At 38.3% G+C, this 15,449-nt stretch overlaps 1 protein-coding gene across 6 annotated transcripts in view; it reads right to left on the bottom strand.

The window, feature by feature from the left end:
- The window catches only part of SH3KBP1 (SH3 domain containing kinase binding protein 1), a 255,788-nt gene that overhangs the window by 84,422 nt on the left and 155,917 nt on the right, over window positions 1-15,449 (bottom strand). For 4 of the 6 annotated variants that reach the window (XM_083850240.1, XM_083850242.1, XM_083850243.1 and 1 more), the window contains 2 exons: window positions 11,484-11,558; window positions 480-676 (listed from right to left, as the gene is read on the bottom strand). In XM_083850240.1, the coding sequence (XP_083706366.1) occupies window positions 480-676; window positions 11,484-11,558 (272 nt within the window). The remainder of the gene's footprint in view (window positions 1-479; window positions 677-11,483; window positions 11,559-15,449) is intronic. The other 2 variants (XM_083850241.1, XM_083850245.1) reach the window with 1 other exon arrangement.

Here is a 15,449-nt window from a genome sequence, read left to right as displayed (position 1 = left end):
GCCGATTCAAACAAAGAAGATTTTTGAAAGCACTTTTTAAATTAACAAACCCAGTACTAAGTGGAGGTATTTAGCTATTTTCCAAATCTTCCTTTTCGGAAAGCTGATGACACAATGATTGTATCTCCCTCTTAGTTTATATAAGAACCAGCAACTATTTTTTATTATAATGCAGTAACTACAAATCTGAAAAAAGCCTCTCCAGTCTTCTCTAAACTAATATTTTCTTAGAAAAAAAGGACAATTAATTGTCAGAGGAGTAAATCTTTAAGCAAAGTAACAGTTCTTGTAGGCAGTTGACATCGCTAGCACTCACTTTCCAGGGTGTGGCAAAATAAAAAAGCAGAGTGTCGTCCACAGAAAGATTAGGAAATAATGACCACAAAACTTTAAGTTCTTGTCAGTGATAGAATTTAGAACTTCAGGATGAAAACTTCTTTAAATCAACAACAAAGGAAGAATTAAGAAATGATACGTACCTTATCTACTGAGACAAAATCATTGTCAACTTCTATTGACCTTGGCCGTAGTTTTATAGGTTTGTCTTTGAAGATATCTCCAAAGCCAACACCCTTGACCTTTTTGGGTTGGATTGTCGTGCCTCCATTGGCTCCTTCTGACTTTGTGCTGCAAGAGTCACCACCATCACTCTCAGAGCCTGTAGTATCTTTTAGGCCTAGGAAATGGAGGGATAAAAGAAGGAATCTTAGGTGTGAAGATCCCTGTTTCCAAAAGAGATTGTGACCGGAACATGATCCCTCCCACCAAGCTCTAAAGGAAACAAAGCCTTGAGAAACTGGCAGAGAAGAGGTCCTCTGTGCCATGCGCTCATTTCAGAGTTTTAAAAATCACGTCACTTCATCGCATTGGTGTACTTGTTAGAGCTTACACCAATCCACAAAACATGCATGCTCCAGGATCAAAACTTCACTTGTGAAGACAGCGACTCCTTGAGTACCAAAAAAATCCCTCTTAGACACATATTTGCCAGAAAGTTCATTAAATGAAAGAGTTAAAGCCAGTTCTAGGGCAGCTATTGTATATAGTCACTTAAAGCTAACAGTCAGTCAGACCAGGCATACTGTACCTTAAATCTGTATGACTCATATCAAGCCAATTATGCAATTAGTATCTAAAGTTACATTACCTAACTGGGAAATATAAAGCTGAAAGCTGTTTAAACAAATCTGCAATCAAATACGCTGCATAATGTGTTCCCTGATGAACATTAAATCTCTCTGCAGCATAGGCAGCCTCATAAGAAAAGCACCCATGCACACAATCCTCTAGGAATATAATAAATCAAAACTGACACTCTGATTTGCATTACTTCTCTCAGTGAATAGGAAAATTTATCTGTGCTTATCTGAAAATTTCCGCTGTTTGAATAGCAGAGGCCACAGATCCAATATGGTGACGTCTCAGTCCTTTACAGGATGGTGCAGAATCAAGCCAAGCAGCCACTGGCAGCAGAAGTGACCCACTGAAGTTTCCTCCAATTGAAACAGTCCCCAGAATCATTTACACCTTCCTTCCTTCCTATGTTGCAGATTGACTTAACTATGTTTCCAGGAAAAACACAGCACTTTATGCTAGCTACTACATCGCTAATTCTACCTAGAAATAACAAACCCAAATTCTCATATTCCCCTTAGAAGCGTTTATGGTGCCACAGACATAGATCATATGAGTCAAAGAAAGAAAAAAATCAAATAAGCTTCTCAGCTTATTTTTTCTTATACCAAGGTCAACAAATTGATTGCAATGGATTTTCATCGTAAGGCTGCCAGTAGAGAAGAAAGAATCATCCTTAAATTCTAGACATCCCAAATCAAGTAGAAATTACATACAGATCTCTTTCCCTCTTCCCTTAGGTAAGCACATAGTCTTATCCAAAAATCATCTATATTTCCACGAAGAGAAGAGAAATCACACTAAGATAAGAGCAGAGTCTATTGGATTCCTATAAATGGCTTGCAAGTTGTGGAGCATGTGGGAAGCTTTACAATACCCTAATAATGCCTCAGATTCTACAATTCTCTGACATGTTTAAGTAGCAAGAATAGGATGAAACAGCAATCTAAGCTGAAAGCATCTGAATACTGTTTCTAAACTAATCTAGAACAATCTTTCTAGCCAAAGCCAAATAGAACAATTACCTAGAGAGAATATTTTGACGGTCAGGGAAAATCTTTATGACTAAAATTGTTAATATTAACAACTGAATCCTTTCCTTTTGCCTTCCTGACTCAAGTGACAGGTTTAAAAGACCAAAAATCCACAGAATGAGAAAAATTTTAAGGAGAGCAGAAAATGAAAGATGAAATTCAGGGTATAGCTCCACATACAATCACATACAATTTCTTTCAGGTTCAGTCCATCATTAAGAACAAAGGCAGAAAACAATGATTTTCTGGGGCTTGGGGCATGGTTTTTGGTTTTGATGTTTCTTTTTAAGGTCTCCACACAACAACTTTCTGTCATTCTGATGAGCAGTAACTCGCTTTCAGGGAGTCTTCTCGTCTTCCTGGCAATTCACTATTAAGGAACAAGACTGGTAAAACACAAGATCTTCTTCAAGAGCTACTTTAAACTTTTCCGATGAAACACAGAAAGCACTACAAGCCCTGAGGCCTACAGGAACAAATTCATGAGCAAGGAAGTGAGGGGCTCACCTGCTAAAATTGGTTTTAGCAGCAGGCTGATGTGAGGAGAGGAATTCAGGAATTGTGTATCGGGATAGGATTTTTAGTGAGAATAGTTTTAGGAGACAAATGATGAAAAATTATGATATACTGCTCTGTTCTAGGATTTTCTGTATCTGAAATGAAATGAGTATACGTGCGGAATTAGAGAAAGCTCCTGCTCAGAAACAAACAAAAATGTTGAAGACTAAGCAAAATGCTTGCTTTGGCTCTGCAGCCTCCTGCATGGCTGCTACATCTGCCTGTCGAATATATATATAACATCAGTGATTCTGCAAGAGTATGATTTAGATACCACTGTACAAGTTATTTCTTCCATAAATTGCCCAGGATTTGAATTAAGAAGAATTCTAAACAATAATAATCACAGCATGACTCTTTTCTCACATATGCTGGGGCCTTGATCTTTTTACTTTGACCTTTTCGTCTTCCCATGACAGGCCTCGGTTAACACCTCAAAAGCTGGTTTCACGGGTTTATCATAGTAGTTAAACGGTAGCATTCATGCCATTATTAAGGAAGTTCTTCCGGGGTTCATGAAAGCAATAACGAGTGAATTCAAGCCTTCCCTGCAATCCTGTTCTGTCTGTGCTGTGGCGGTGATGATGATGGAGGCCCTGTCTGTAGCGGAGCCATTCCACGACACAGGGGCACTCAGAGATGCAGGACTAGACTAATTAAGCCTGATAGGTATAAATCAGCAGCATGGCAAAGTCACTGCCTTTTTCTTATTCCTAAACCTTGTTGTAACTTGGAAGTAGAAAAAAAATGAATAATATTTCTGAGAGTAAAACCTTCACAACTCAAAATTCTGTACAAAGCACAGTGATCATTTTGTCTTTGCTGAACAAAGGATCTTCTTCCTTCTCCTAATGTGGGATAGGGAAATGAGCCTCTGGCAAAAGTTCCCCGTTTCATCCTTGCCAGGATCTCCTAAAACTACTCTGTGACAGACAAAAGCAGCAGTGCAGAGACCTCCCTCCACAAGTTAACTGTGTTTAATTGATAGGATGCATGACCTCTCTTAGCCACTCCCTGAATGGAAAACATGTCTTTAAAATAAATTATTAAAATAGGTTTTCCACATCACTAATTGTGGGAGAAGAGGACATACACCTAGACCTGGACCTTGGGCAGTAGATGGAAATAAAATATGGAAGTAATTAAGGGAATTACTCAACAGGTGTCATATGGACTTTCAGTTCTTTGAAGCCTGCATGAAAGAGAGATCAGAAACCTCAAGGGCTCAAAGAGAATTAGCCTTTTATTTCTGGGTAATCACTTGTTTTTCATTATGGCATCTTCATCTTCTATTACCATTCTTCTATGATGAGACAACACACCTTACATCAGAAGCCTCACCTCAGGCTTACATCAGACTTCCCTAGCATCGCCCATCTGTGCTTGATGTTATCCAAGAGTCATTTCATTCTCAATGCTGCCACAGAGCTTTTATTATCAGGACTGTATACTGTGACAAAGTTAAATAGGAAATAACAGATATATATTATATATATTTTAATGAGGACAGAATGGACTGAAGTGATGCCTGTCCAAAGTAAACTGCATTTGAATGGTCAGATACAGCGGCCAACCTGACAAAGCTTCTTCAAAGTTAAAATAATTCTTCCTGATGAACTAGGAAAATGACAGAATTTATTATTTTTTGACTGACACAAACTGAGGATTCCCTTGGACTTAAATAAATGAGAATAAAAGCCCTAGCTTTTCCAAGGAGTATCTGCTCTTGCTCTTATCACTTGGTGGCTGTGGGAAAGAGGCAGTAGTGACAGCAAAGAAAGGCTATATGCAGTAGAAATTCAGAATAACTTAGATAAAATGAACGCATGCACAGCAACATTAAGAAACAATAATGCAGAAATTAATCTAACATGCTCTTACTCTTAAAGACAAGCTGAGGGGACCTTCTCTTTATCTTAATTCTTCCCAAGGTACCTGAGATATACATCTGTGATTTGTACACATACAGAACTTGCAAGCAAGAATTTGCAATACTCTGCCCACTCTTGCACAACAAATACTCTCCTCTCACTTACTTTTTCATTGGGTTGTTTACTGAAATAAATAAATGTATGTCTATATCTATTTAACACGTGTTTGAATTTCTACCCTTTCCTGACAAAGAAGTTTCTCCTACAAAGTTGCAGTGGTGGAGACTAAATTAAGGTGCTATTCCACATTTTGACTGAAACCAAGGAATACTATTTTTGCAATCATATCCCAAGTTCAACTTGAGACATGTAAGCCTCTGTGATTCTATTTTATTAAGCAAGGACTCTCCTCGTCCAAGATGGAGAGATGAGCAAAACTGATGTCAGAGAGTGATCCAAGAGCCTTTCTTGCCTTCTGTTATTTGATTTTATTCCACAATGCAGACGCCTTCCAGTCTCTTAAATAAAAATAAAAATCTGGGACCCAGGACTCTGAGCTTGTCCCTCCTCCCAAAACCAGAAAATTGCCCCTCTTCCTACTGACTCAAATACCCTCCTTTTTTCCTTCAGCTTTGCATGGCCTTTTTCACTATTACTGCAAAAAAAAAATGCTTAGTAGGAGAACAGAGCTGGGTGGACAGTTTCCCTGAAAGACAAATGCAGCCCACAGATAGGGCTGGGAACTACACAGGAACCTGAGTGACACAGGCTGGCAGATTATGAATTTTAAATATGGAATTTTTTGCAAGAAGAGCTACAGTTAGCAGGGAGGTCACGTTGCTAAATGGGCATTAAAACCTGGAGTGTGTCTCAGCAGGCACAGTCATCTGCCACTGACAAGCAGTACAGCCACATTGGAGCAGCTGCAGCAGAGTTGTGAATGTAGCACAAAGGTAAGGCCAGCAGCTCATCAAACTATCTTCAGAAACCCTAAACACGTTTTTTGGTTTCAAGTCTAGTCATTCAATACTTCAGATATATCCACGCCAGGATAAAAGCTACATTATTCAGGCCTCTTACTATTTTTTATTTTTTTTTTTTAAAACAGCAAGTTTTCTAGAAATGTCAGCTCTCTGTCAGCATTCAGATAACTGACAAGCTAAGAACATAACAGCACTTAGCGCTTACTAACATTCCTACTGTCCCACCAGTTCTAGTAGTATGAAACGTTATCATACCCTTATAACTTTTTAGGAAGGACATAAGACTTTTTTGGATATCACTTCCCATTTCTGGCTCAATAAGCAAAGATGCTTTGATTTATTGTCACCAGATCATCTGTAGCACCACAAGGCAGAGTTCAAATCTGAGTGTTAGGTGAACTTTAATAATAAGCTTCTTAAAACTTGACCAAGGGCAGCATCAGCAGCAAGGAGTTAAAATTCCCAGGAGTCCCAGCTTTTGGCTGGAACTAGATATGGGACTCCTGGCATAACGTTATTTAAAAAGATCCAGAGATCTAAGATTCTCGGCTGCTTCATGCTCTTTACAAGTGCAAGATAATTTAATATTCATGAAGATTAAATTCTCACAACACTGTCTGGAGGAATTTCACACTTCACACATATTTTTCCTCTATGGCTATATATGAGATATTAGTTTTCTCACGACATTTCAAACATACCACACTTCTGTTGTGCCAGTTACAGGTCTTTTGAGAGCAACATTCTGAAATGTACCAAAACAGATTAGCTCAAACTGGGATTAAGAAGAGACCGCAACATCAGACTTAATTCACCAACATCCCCAGAGCTGTGCTGGCATTAAACCAAGATTCTAAACCAGAAAGATTTTTAGGATGATAAAGGGCTGTGTAAACTAAAGCTGTTAAAATAAAAATAAACAGCTGTGATAAAATTAACTCCATTCAAAGCAGGAAAAGAATTGTTTCTAAATAGCTTAAAATGGCAGGAAAAATGCAATACATCGTAAGCCTTACAGAGCTTTCTATTTTAAGGTATTATTTACTAATTTAATTTTTATTCTGGATTGTTCTCTCTACAGACTTTTACTGGCACTGAGGAAAAGACAAGAACACTGCCGACGTGTGAGCCAGGGATGCTTAGGCTCTCTGAGCTCTTCTCAGACTAGCTCTGTTAAGCCATGTAAAGGTCAGCTGTTCAGAAGCACACACCTGAGACAATGCAAACAATCTCCTGATTTGGTCTGGCAGCCAGAGAAAAACGCTGTCAGCTGTGTTTAATAGAATAAAGAACTGTGTAAATGAAGCTTATTGGGATTTCTGCCTTTTATGGGAGGGAGGAAAGGCAAGGGGAAACGTGTTCTTTCCTTCTATTTAGAGAAGGGTGGTGTGGACCTCCTGAGCGACTGATGTGAATGATAACGAAGGTGAAGCCATAGATGGCAACTGCAGTAGATGAAACAGGAAGCGTCTTTCTTCCTTTTCCTCACATAGAGGCAAAGGCAGAACGCATAGATACAGCCTATCAGGTACTTATCTTGAGCTTGTTTTCTATGAAAGTCCTGTTTTTTGCTGAAGACATTCTTAACAATGTTCTGTAGTGTCAATTAAGGAAAGCAAAAACAGAAAAGGAAGATTGATTTTTAAAATGACTGTAAAACAAAGCTGCATTGCTCCTTCATAAATTAAAGGTTAATAAATTCACACTTGGAAAAAAAATTTATGCTTCTTAACCAAGTGATTATACGTGTACAAATGGTTGATGCAGACTATCTCAACATTAGTCATTATTTGTTCTTCTTGGTTATGCTCCTTGAAGAAATGTAACCTTGTATTCTAAACATTTTGTCATTTCCTTTCACAACGTTCATCTTCCATAACACATTTCTTGCCATGTAACATACAGCCCCAAGTTTTTTATACTTTCACAAAATATCATGCAGGGAAAAGGGGAGCAGTGTCCTGCACCACACAGCAGCATGCATTATGGACAATGCAGTACAAGCATCTTCTGCAGCATGAACACGGAGCCATCAATGAGGAAATCGGTGGCTTCACCTCATCCCCAGCCATTTCCCTGAGTACTGTAAGAGCAAACAGAAACAGCCACTGATTCAGGAGTTTTACAGCTGTACTGTCGCCTTCTTCATTTTGGAACTGTTTTGTCATCACCCGTGTTCTCACCAAGTACAGGAATATGTTATTGTATGTGAAATAACAGATAAGCAACCACAGCCAAAAGGATTCTTTCCCTGCCACTCACCAAAAACCGATCTTTAGTGAGACTCATGGAAAACCACTTGCTGATGGGAGCCCAAATCTTTGGAAGGTTTTAATGCAACATAATTCTTCTACTCACCACCCCCAATCGCTTGCCATCTGTACATTTGTTCTCCAGAAAATAGGATGCTTATTCTTAATCAAAAATTTTTCTCTCGCCCATTTTTTAGCATTGTTCTTTGGCAGATGTTATTTTTCATTGTAGCAGCTGTGTATTTATTATATGGTATTCTTTGTAAGCAAGTTAGAAGCTGAAATAAAATTTTTAACTGTCCTCTTCAGAACTGTTCAAACCCACGTTCTGGTTTCTCATTTAACTTTGCTCACATTCAGACATTCTTAAAAGGAGTTAATAATACCACAAATACGTCAACCATATTGATTTCTTTGAACTCTGACCAGACACTGTTCCTCAAGGATTAGGAAAAAAAATAATGTGGTGGAGCAATAGAAAACACAATTAAGGATACTCACGAATACTTCTGTTTCAACGATCCTGTCTCATTTTCTTCCATTATATCTAGTATCTATTACTGACAGCATTGTGGGTCCATGTATAAGGAAAGAGAAGCAAGTATTTGTCAAGTCAGGCATTGAATCTGCCCTGTTCCTCGGTTGTAGCATTTTCAAAGGAAAAGAAAGCGAAGGAAGAAAGAGAAATTAGACCAGTAAAAATAAAATAAAAAATAAAAAACCTTAGAAATCCAAGATGCAGGAAAGTTCTAGGATGAGAGGAAAGAGGGCTGTGATCAGCAAAATGACAAGTAAGTAATTTGTTGTTGTTGAGTGTTCACCCAGCATACACAGCAGCAAAAATTTTCTGACAGCAGGTTAATGAGCAGAATACCAAAGGAGATAGAGCTATTGCCGAGTGGAGTTTGGCATCCTAATGACTGAAAAAGCCATGTCAGCATGTGAAGGCAATGCTGGCTGCTTATGCAGGAGACAGTCTTGCATATTTCAGGGAAAAGTATCTCTAGAAGCAGCTACAAACTAATTTGACAGCATTTAGTTATTCCAGGCCTTGGTTAAGAAAGAAAATTTCTTTTAAACATAGCAGCTGCAAAATGGCTTTCAAAATGAAATTATTTTAGCACTACGCACATGTTTGTAAAGTAAAAGCATTTTTCTTCTGAAGCTTGCTTCAGAAGTTGAGCAACGCTTCATGCAATGCAATACAGGCGAATCGAAGCACCCTTTGGGCATAAGGAATCTGAAGCTATGAATTGACTTGTGCTTAGCTTATGGAGCAATCAGAAACCTGACATCGGAGAAGCTGTGGGCTGTTTGAAACCCACGGTCCCAAATGAAAACAATCCTGTGGAATGTCTCCAAACAATTTTGACTGGAAACATAAGCACACAGGTATCTGCCTAAAAATAAGGGCCACAGATGAGGTACAAAATGGAACAGGCTGGCCACACCTTCAGTAGGCCTGCTGTGGAAGAAAATTAGTATGCAGGAAGAGAGCTGCCAACAGATGCAACAGGAAGAATAATGAAACCTCCTCTCTGCATGTTAGTCAGGAGATAACATCTCTGACAGTAACGATGCCAACTCTCACTTTGCTTAACACTTTCCCAGATGATCTGATTTTGTCTACCACCCGTTTCAGTCCCAGATTTAACCCAGTAAGTGACAAACAGGCTGCAAAGGTAGCTGGACGTCTGGCCTTCTTAGATGCAGCTTTACAGGGAAAGCAAGACACCTCGGTAGCATGAGAACAAGTGCAAGTCTCAACCAAATGCCAAGGGAGGTAGTATCAAACATGACACCTTTGGGCAGCTTGGAAAACAAAGTTCATAGGGGTGTTTGTCCTGGGCTATGGGAGACATCTACTGTGGGCTGTCTTCTTGCAGCTAGTTATTAAGAATGCCTGTAGATACCTATCCAACCATGCGTGCTTTGAAACGTTTGTTGAAATTTATTTTGTGCAACATGGCATGATCACGGGCGAGTATTGTTATCAAGGAGAACTAAATGCAGAGCTCTAGCACAACTGGAAAGGTGATTGAGTTCTTCCTGGTTTTACTTAGGCTCTGCCTATATAACTGGAGAAAAGAGGGAAGGCCATTTGACAGTTAATAAAGAATAGGCAGGGCATGGAGAGCAAGTTTCCAGAAAACTCTGAAAGGTATCATTAGGGCAACACTGCCCAGAAAGTGTACTGCTGTGAAATTAAGGCTCCAAAGGCAGATGTTGTATCTGATCTGAAGCTAGATTTTGAAATCTGAAGTCACACGCATCAGGGAGTCAGTCTGTAAATCTGTGTTAGCCTCATCAGATAGGTGGATGCATCATCAAAAACAGAGGTGATTGAAAACACGATGGTCTAAGAATTCGGCAAGAAGCACACATTCTGAGTAAGGCAGTTAAGAAGGCTCTAAGGTGAGATGCAGTAGAAAAATGTGAAGCCATGTTGGTCTGCTCCAGCCAAAGCAAGAGCTTGGTCTGAAGCTCGAGAAGAGCTCAGAGAAGAGGTGAATTCTGGTAGACAGGGAGATCATTTTCCAAGGGGAAATACTCAGAGCTGCACACATAGATGAAACTTTGATTTCTGCTCAAACAACAACAACAAAAGTGCAAGTGCAAGTTATCAGCATAGAAGACTACCACTTCTCCTGCTTCATCCTTTGCTGTGAATATGCTAAGACATAATTCCACAGAGGTAGGAAAGCAAACGCCCCCACCCTGAGAGTAGAAGGAAGGGCAGCACAGCTTGGGTATTCTGGAGAGAAAGCTGGCTGAGATAAAATCAGATGCCAAAGTTAGCACAACATCCTGTTCACCGGAGGACAGGACTGAACGCTTTGTACTTAGTCACACTGAATGTGACTCAGTAGGATCTCTTTCTGCTAGATTTCTGGATGAGAAGCAGGTGGAAGGACAGATTTCCATCTTCCTTGCTTCCTCAGTCTTGCATCTGATACCACTATCCTCTCTTCTTCTGTATTAACAGGGTAGTAAAAGCATATGAAAAGCAGCATATGTTCCATGCTTCCAAAACGCAGAAGGCAAAAACCTGAACATGAAATGAAAGGAGCTTTATATCTTTTACCTATTTCCTTGGCAGAAAAACCTATCAACCAAAATGCTGTGAGTAATAGCTGTCAAAGACAGAATGCCAAAAGAAGAGCATGCAGTGAAATTAATACAAAACAAAACAAAAGCCACGTTGTTCTTAAGGAAAGCACAGCATACTTAATGAATTCAGCAATTATAATGAGAACTTCAGTTTTAGAGCAGATGGAAATTTAATTCAAAGATTTGCGGTTATTATCAATAGCCTTCATGTTTCAGGTGGCAAAATTGATGGGACTAAATGGTCGTCATTTCAACCCATAGCAAACCCAAACATCCAATGTAATTTACAGTTTATTGTGGGCTTACGCACATACATTATACAGACATATAACATATACATGCACAGAAGGACCGAGTGCATTCTCATTGCATTAAGGCTAGGCAGTTCATCAGCAGCAAACCGACTTTAGCTTACAGACAGATATATATGCATGTAGAGTAGCTGTAAGTGAGTAGCAGTGGCACACTTTACAAGTGTAGATAAATCAAACAAGTACTGAGGACTGAAGCTATTGCTTGTTGATTTTGAAACACACTCACTGTTATAGCGTCTGTAGCTGTCAATCTTTGCCGGTGCCACTCTGTACAGAATTGTCCCTTCAAAGGCAGATTTTCCTGACAGCAGGGAAGAGAAGGAAAGAGGGGGAAAAAAGAGAAGGGGTGGGGTGGGGGTGAAGAGATCGAATGATGGTAAAAAGAAGGGAGAGGAAGAGGTTTTAATCTGTATTTTCAGTCACTAACATTTTTTAAGACTCATTAGCAAAACAACGAGAATATTAACAAAAGTATCTGATTTTACATGAAGTTAAAATATTCTTACTGCATGTATGTCAGATAAGAGAATCTCATGATTTTGCTAAAGCTGTTCTTTACACTGTCCAACAGAATGCATTTTTTCTTAGGTTTTGTCTGTTGTCCATCAAGATGCATAACTTGCAAATTAAATGATTTGTCTGTCTTATTCAGCCCCCTCATGGAGCGCACGGAAAGCCTGAAAAAAATCAGTACTGCAATGACGTACTCACAGTGGCTCAACACTCCTGTTGCAGATGTAGTGAACAAGCACAGCTGACATCCAAAGAGGGCACTGAAACACTCAGGTTTCTTTAATATACCAGGATCCTGTGAGCATCAAAAATACTGCATCTTTCCAAGAGGATTTATTAGAAATATTTTGGACATGGGACCTAGTCTTAAACAATGCTTTGCTGAAGGAATAGGATACAAAAAAAGCTGAATAAAGCAGTTTTTCAGCCAATGGCTGAATCAGGTGTTTTAACTCTGCACACATGAACAAAAACAAAACACAAAAACTTAAAAAAAAAAAAAAAAAGGAACTTAGAAAAAAGAAAAACACTTCCCATCCTAGATATTTAAGATAACATTTCCACTATCAAAACCATGAATTTCTTGGTGTTTTTTTTTTTTTTTCTTTGATAGCAAGACAACTCATGCTCTGGCAGTCATGGTATGGAATTCAAGTGAAGGCAAAGGGCATGAGCATTTGAGGTGTCACTTTTAGTTTTGTTAACCCAGGGTATACAGGCAAACTCGAAAATATATCAATGTCAGCTTGCTGTCAAGATCACCTAGGTATACCATCATAAAAATGAACGTGTTCAGTAAAATTTTATAGCAAAATAGCCAGTACATGTGAATTGTTTCAATACAGCATCCACCCATTCTGGTACCAAAAATGTAGATTATATTTTTTCCTGCATGTCATTCTGTTGGACTTTCAGAAAACAAAAAGCTATACCTATTTATATATTGTAAAAAGCTGTTTCTTTGTTTTGTACCTGTAGTTTAATTAACAGCACAAGGTTTTCATTGTCTTATTTTTACATAATGAGGAAGCAAAAATGCTGCAAATCTACTTTTCCACCCTGCTTTTACAAGATACCATTCAAAGAATGCCATTAAAACATTCAAGGTACAGTTAAGAAATTGCTAAGAGAAAGGCATGTTAAGCTTCATGACAGTGAAGAGAACCAGAGAGACAGGAATGAATATCAGAAAGCTTTAAGAATACAAAATACACCAAGTTGCCTGACTGAAGCATCAGCTGCTGAGTCTATCACCGGTCCTAGCTCCTGCAATCATGACTCCTCAGTAGCCATCACTAACAGGTTTCTAAAAGTAATAGATACCTAACATGAGGCCTAGCAACTTCTGAAGAGACAAACATGCAACAGGCTACCTTTAAATGCTGCCATGACATCGCCATGAACATACTAAAATGCCTTTGAAATCATCTCAATAATAAGTTGTGATTCTCAGATGCAATTCGTTTGATTATGGGACAGCTTTCTTGCTTCTCCACAGACTGTAATGACAAGATGCAGTATACAAAATATTCTTAAAATTAATACTAGATAGCTGAGAAATCTCAAAAAATAATCAGCCTTATAATTCATGTATCCATTTAATATAGTGATAAAATTATAATGTATACTTCCCGTTCTTGCTGTGTAACCTTCCCTCAGAGAAAAACAATGTTCTAATCTAAGAGGATGCTTTAAAGAACAAAGAACTGTTATTCACTCTAAGGGTACTTGAGCCTGTCCCTACTCATATTTTGAAATGTGTCTTTGAAGACAAAAAAAAAAAGGTGGAAATCACCTTACAGCTGGGACAAATATTTAAAATAAATATGTGTAGATAGATAGATAGATAGATAGATCTTTTGATCTTGTAACAGTCTCACTTTTTAATCTGCTGAGCATCTACCAACCTACAGGAAATCATAGGTTCCCAGCCATTTCAGTTAAGGGGCTATTAAGTCCTGTTATTTGTCTTAAGAAATGTTTAGCCACTTCTGGAAAAAAGGGACTTCTAATTCAGAAGAAATTTCTGAGGTTACTCTATGGCAGAGTGTGAAAAGAAACCAAGACAATTCCTTCTGGCCATTTACTCTGATCTGCTGTAAAATGTACATACACACATTAAAAAATAATAAAAACAGACAGCATCTTTTTCCTCATTAGGGCTCTGTAGGTTATAACAGAATGACAGAAGAATATGCGTTTTCTTTATCTTTATTCCTAAAAAGCCAAGCTATATTATTTCTCTTATCTGTATTGCTTCTGCTGAGCTCAACAAAAATTATGTTTGCGCTTCCAAATGGTTCTCTCTGGAGAGGGTCATTAAAATGTAATTAAAACATTAAGTTTAACTAACAAATTATTTTTATGTATTAATAAAATAAAACACTCATGTTTGCATAGTGCTTTCTCCAAAGATCCCATGCTACTATTCCAAGTCTTGCAGTGAACTTGCCAAGTGTTACCTTAACCATGTTATAGGCTAGGTTGCTGAGTTTAAGGCTGCTGCTCAAGATTGCAGAGCCATACCCCAATCCATTTTAGGACTCTCAAGAAACTGTGTAGAACCTCATTGACCACCCAAGTTTCTGTTTCAGTGTACAGGCTCTTGGATCTGAGTGTTCACCCAGAAAATAACTTAAAAATCTAGAATTCATATTCCAGATTTGTGCCTTATAAAGTCCTGTGACACAGACATATTCAAATAAAGTTTCCAGTGAAATAAAACGGAGTTATTGCAGATTTGATGTTCTCTCATGTCTTGTCATCCACAGAGGAAGGAGCTGATCTAGAGGTATGCATGTATGTATACCCTTATGAGATTATTACCTAGAACATTATGTAGGTCTAATGCCCAAATTGTCCAGAGGTTTCCTGTTTTTTATTTTGCTGTGTTTTAAGAATAAGCACAGATGCTTGAAATGAGATTAGCACTCCTTGTTATTTATATAAACTTGCAGAAAAAATTGCTATCTCATTATAGAGATTTTCAAATACAGATAGTCAGAGTACCTGAATATAGCCTCCTAAAGCACCATGTGTTAGAGTGTAACACCCATAAAAATTACATAAAGCATATAGAAAGAATTGTGCCAATGCATATTTCCCATACTTCTGCTAGGAAAATGCAGTTCTGAAATTGGTGGTGTTACTTTCAGAAAAAAAGTAATAAAGATAAAAAAGCAGGAAAGCCCCTGTAAGAATTTCAGCATTCCCTGAGTCTCTTTTTCTTCCTTAAGAGGCTTACAGAATTCTGTTTTATAAGTTTAGAAAATAGGTCCTAATAACACATCATATTAGCTAGCCACAAAGGCACCACCAAATAGTTAACTTTCAAATAAAAGAGAAAAAACTCATCTCTCAGCTATAGCTATCTTCAATTTAGTTAAAGAGACAAAACCAGTATTCTATGTTGCTGGTATCTTCTCAATACAAGTCTCACAAATGACAGATTCCACTGGCAGTCAAAACCAGCACACAAAACTGATAGCATGAACGGAGTATACGCCATTAGGGATGTTGATGGAACAGTCTAATAATTTGTGGCTAGAGTTATGCTCTCCAATGTATGTTTTTATTAAATGACATTTTTAGGATGCTCATTACAAATAAACTGTTAACAAATTACCCAGGGAAGAAATATTCATTCATACGGATAGAAATGGGGCATTCCATCCCTAAC

The sequence above is a fragment of the Anser anser genome (genome assembly GCF_964211835.1).
Source record: "Anser anser genome assembly, chromosome: 1".
Classification (NCBI taxonomy): domain Eukaryota; kingdom Metazoa; phylum Chordata; class Aves; order Anseriformes; family Anatidae; genus Anser; species Anser anser.
Note: the sequence above shows the minus strand (reverse complement) of the source record. Positions and strands in the feature narration are given on the sequence as shown.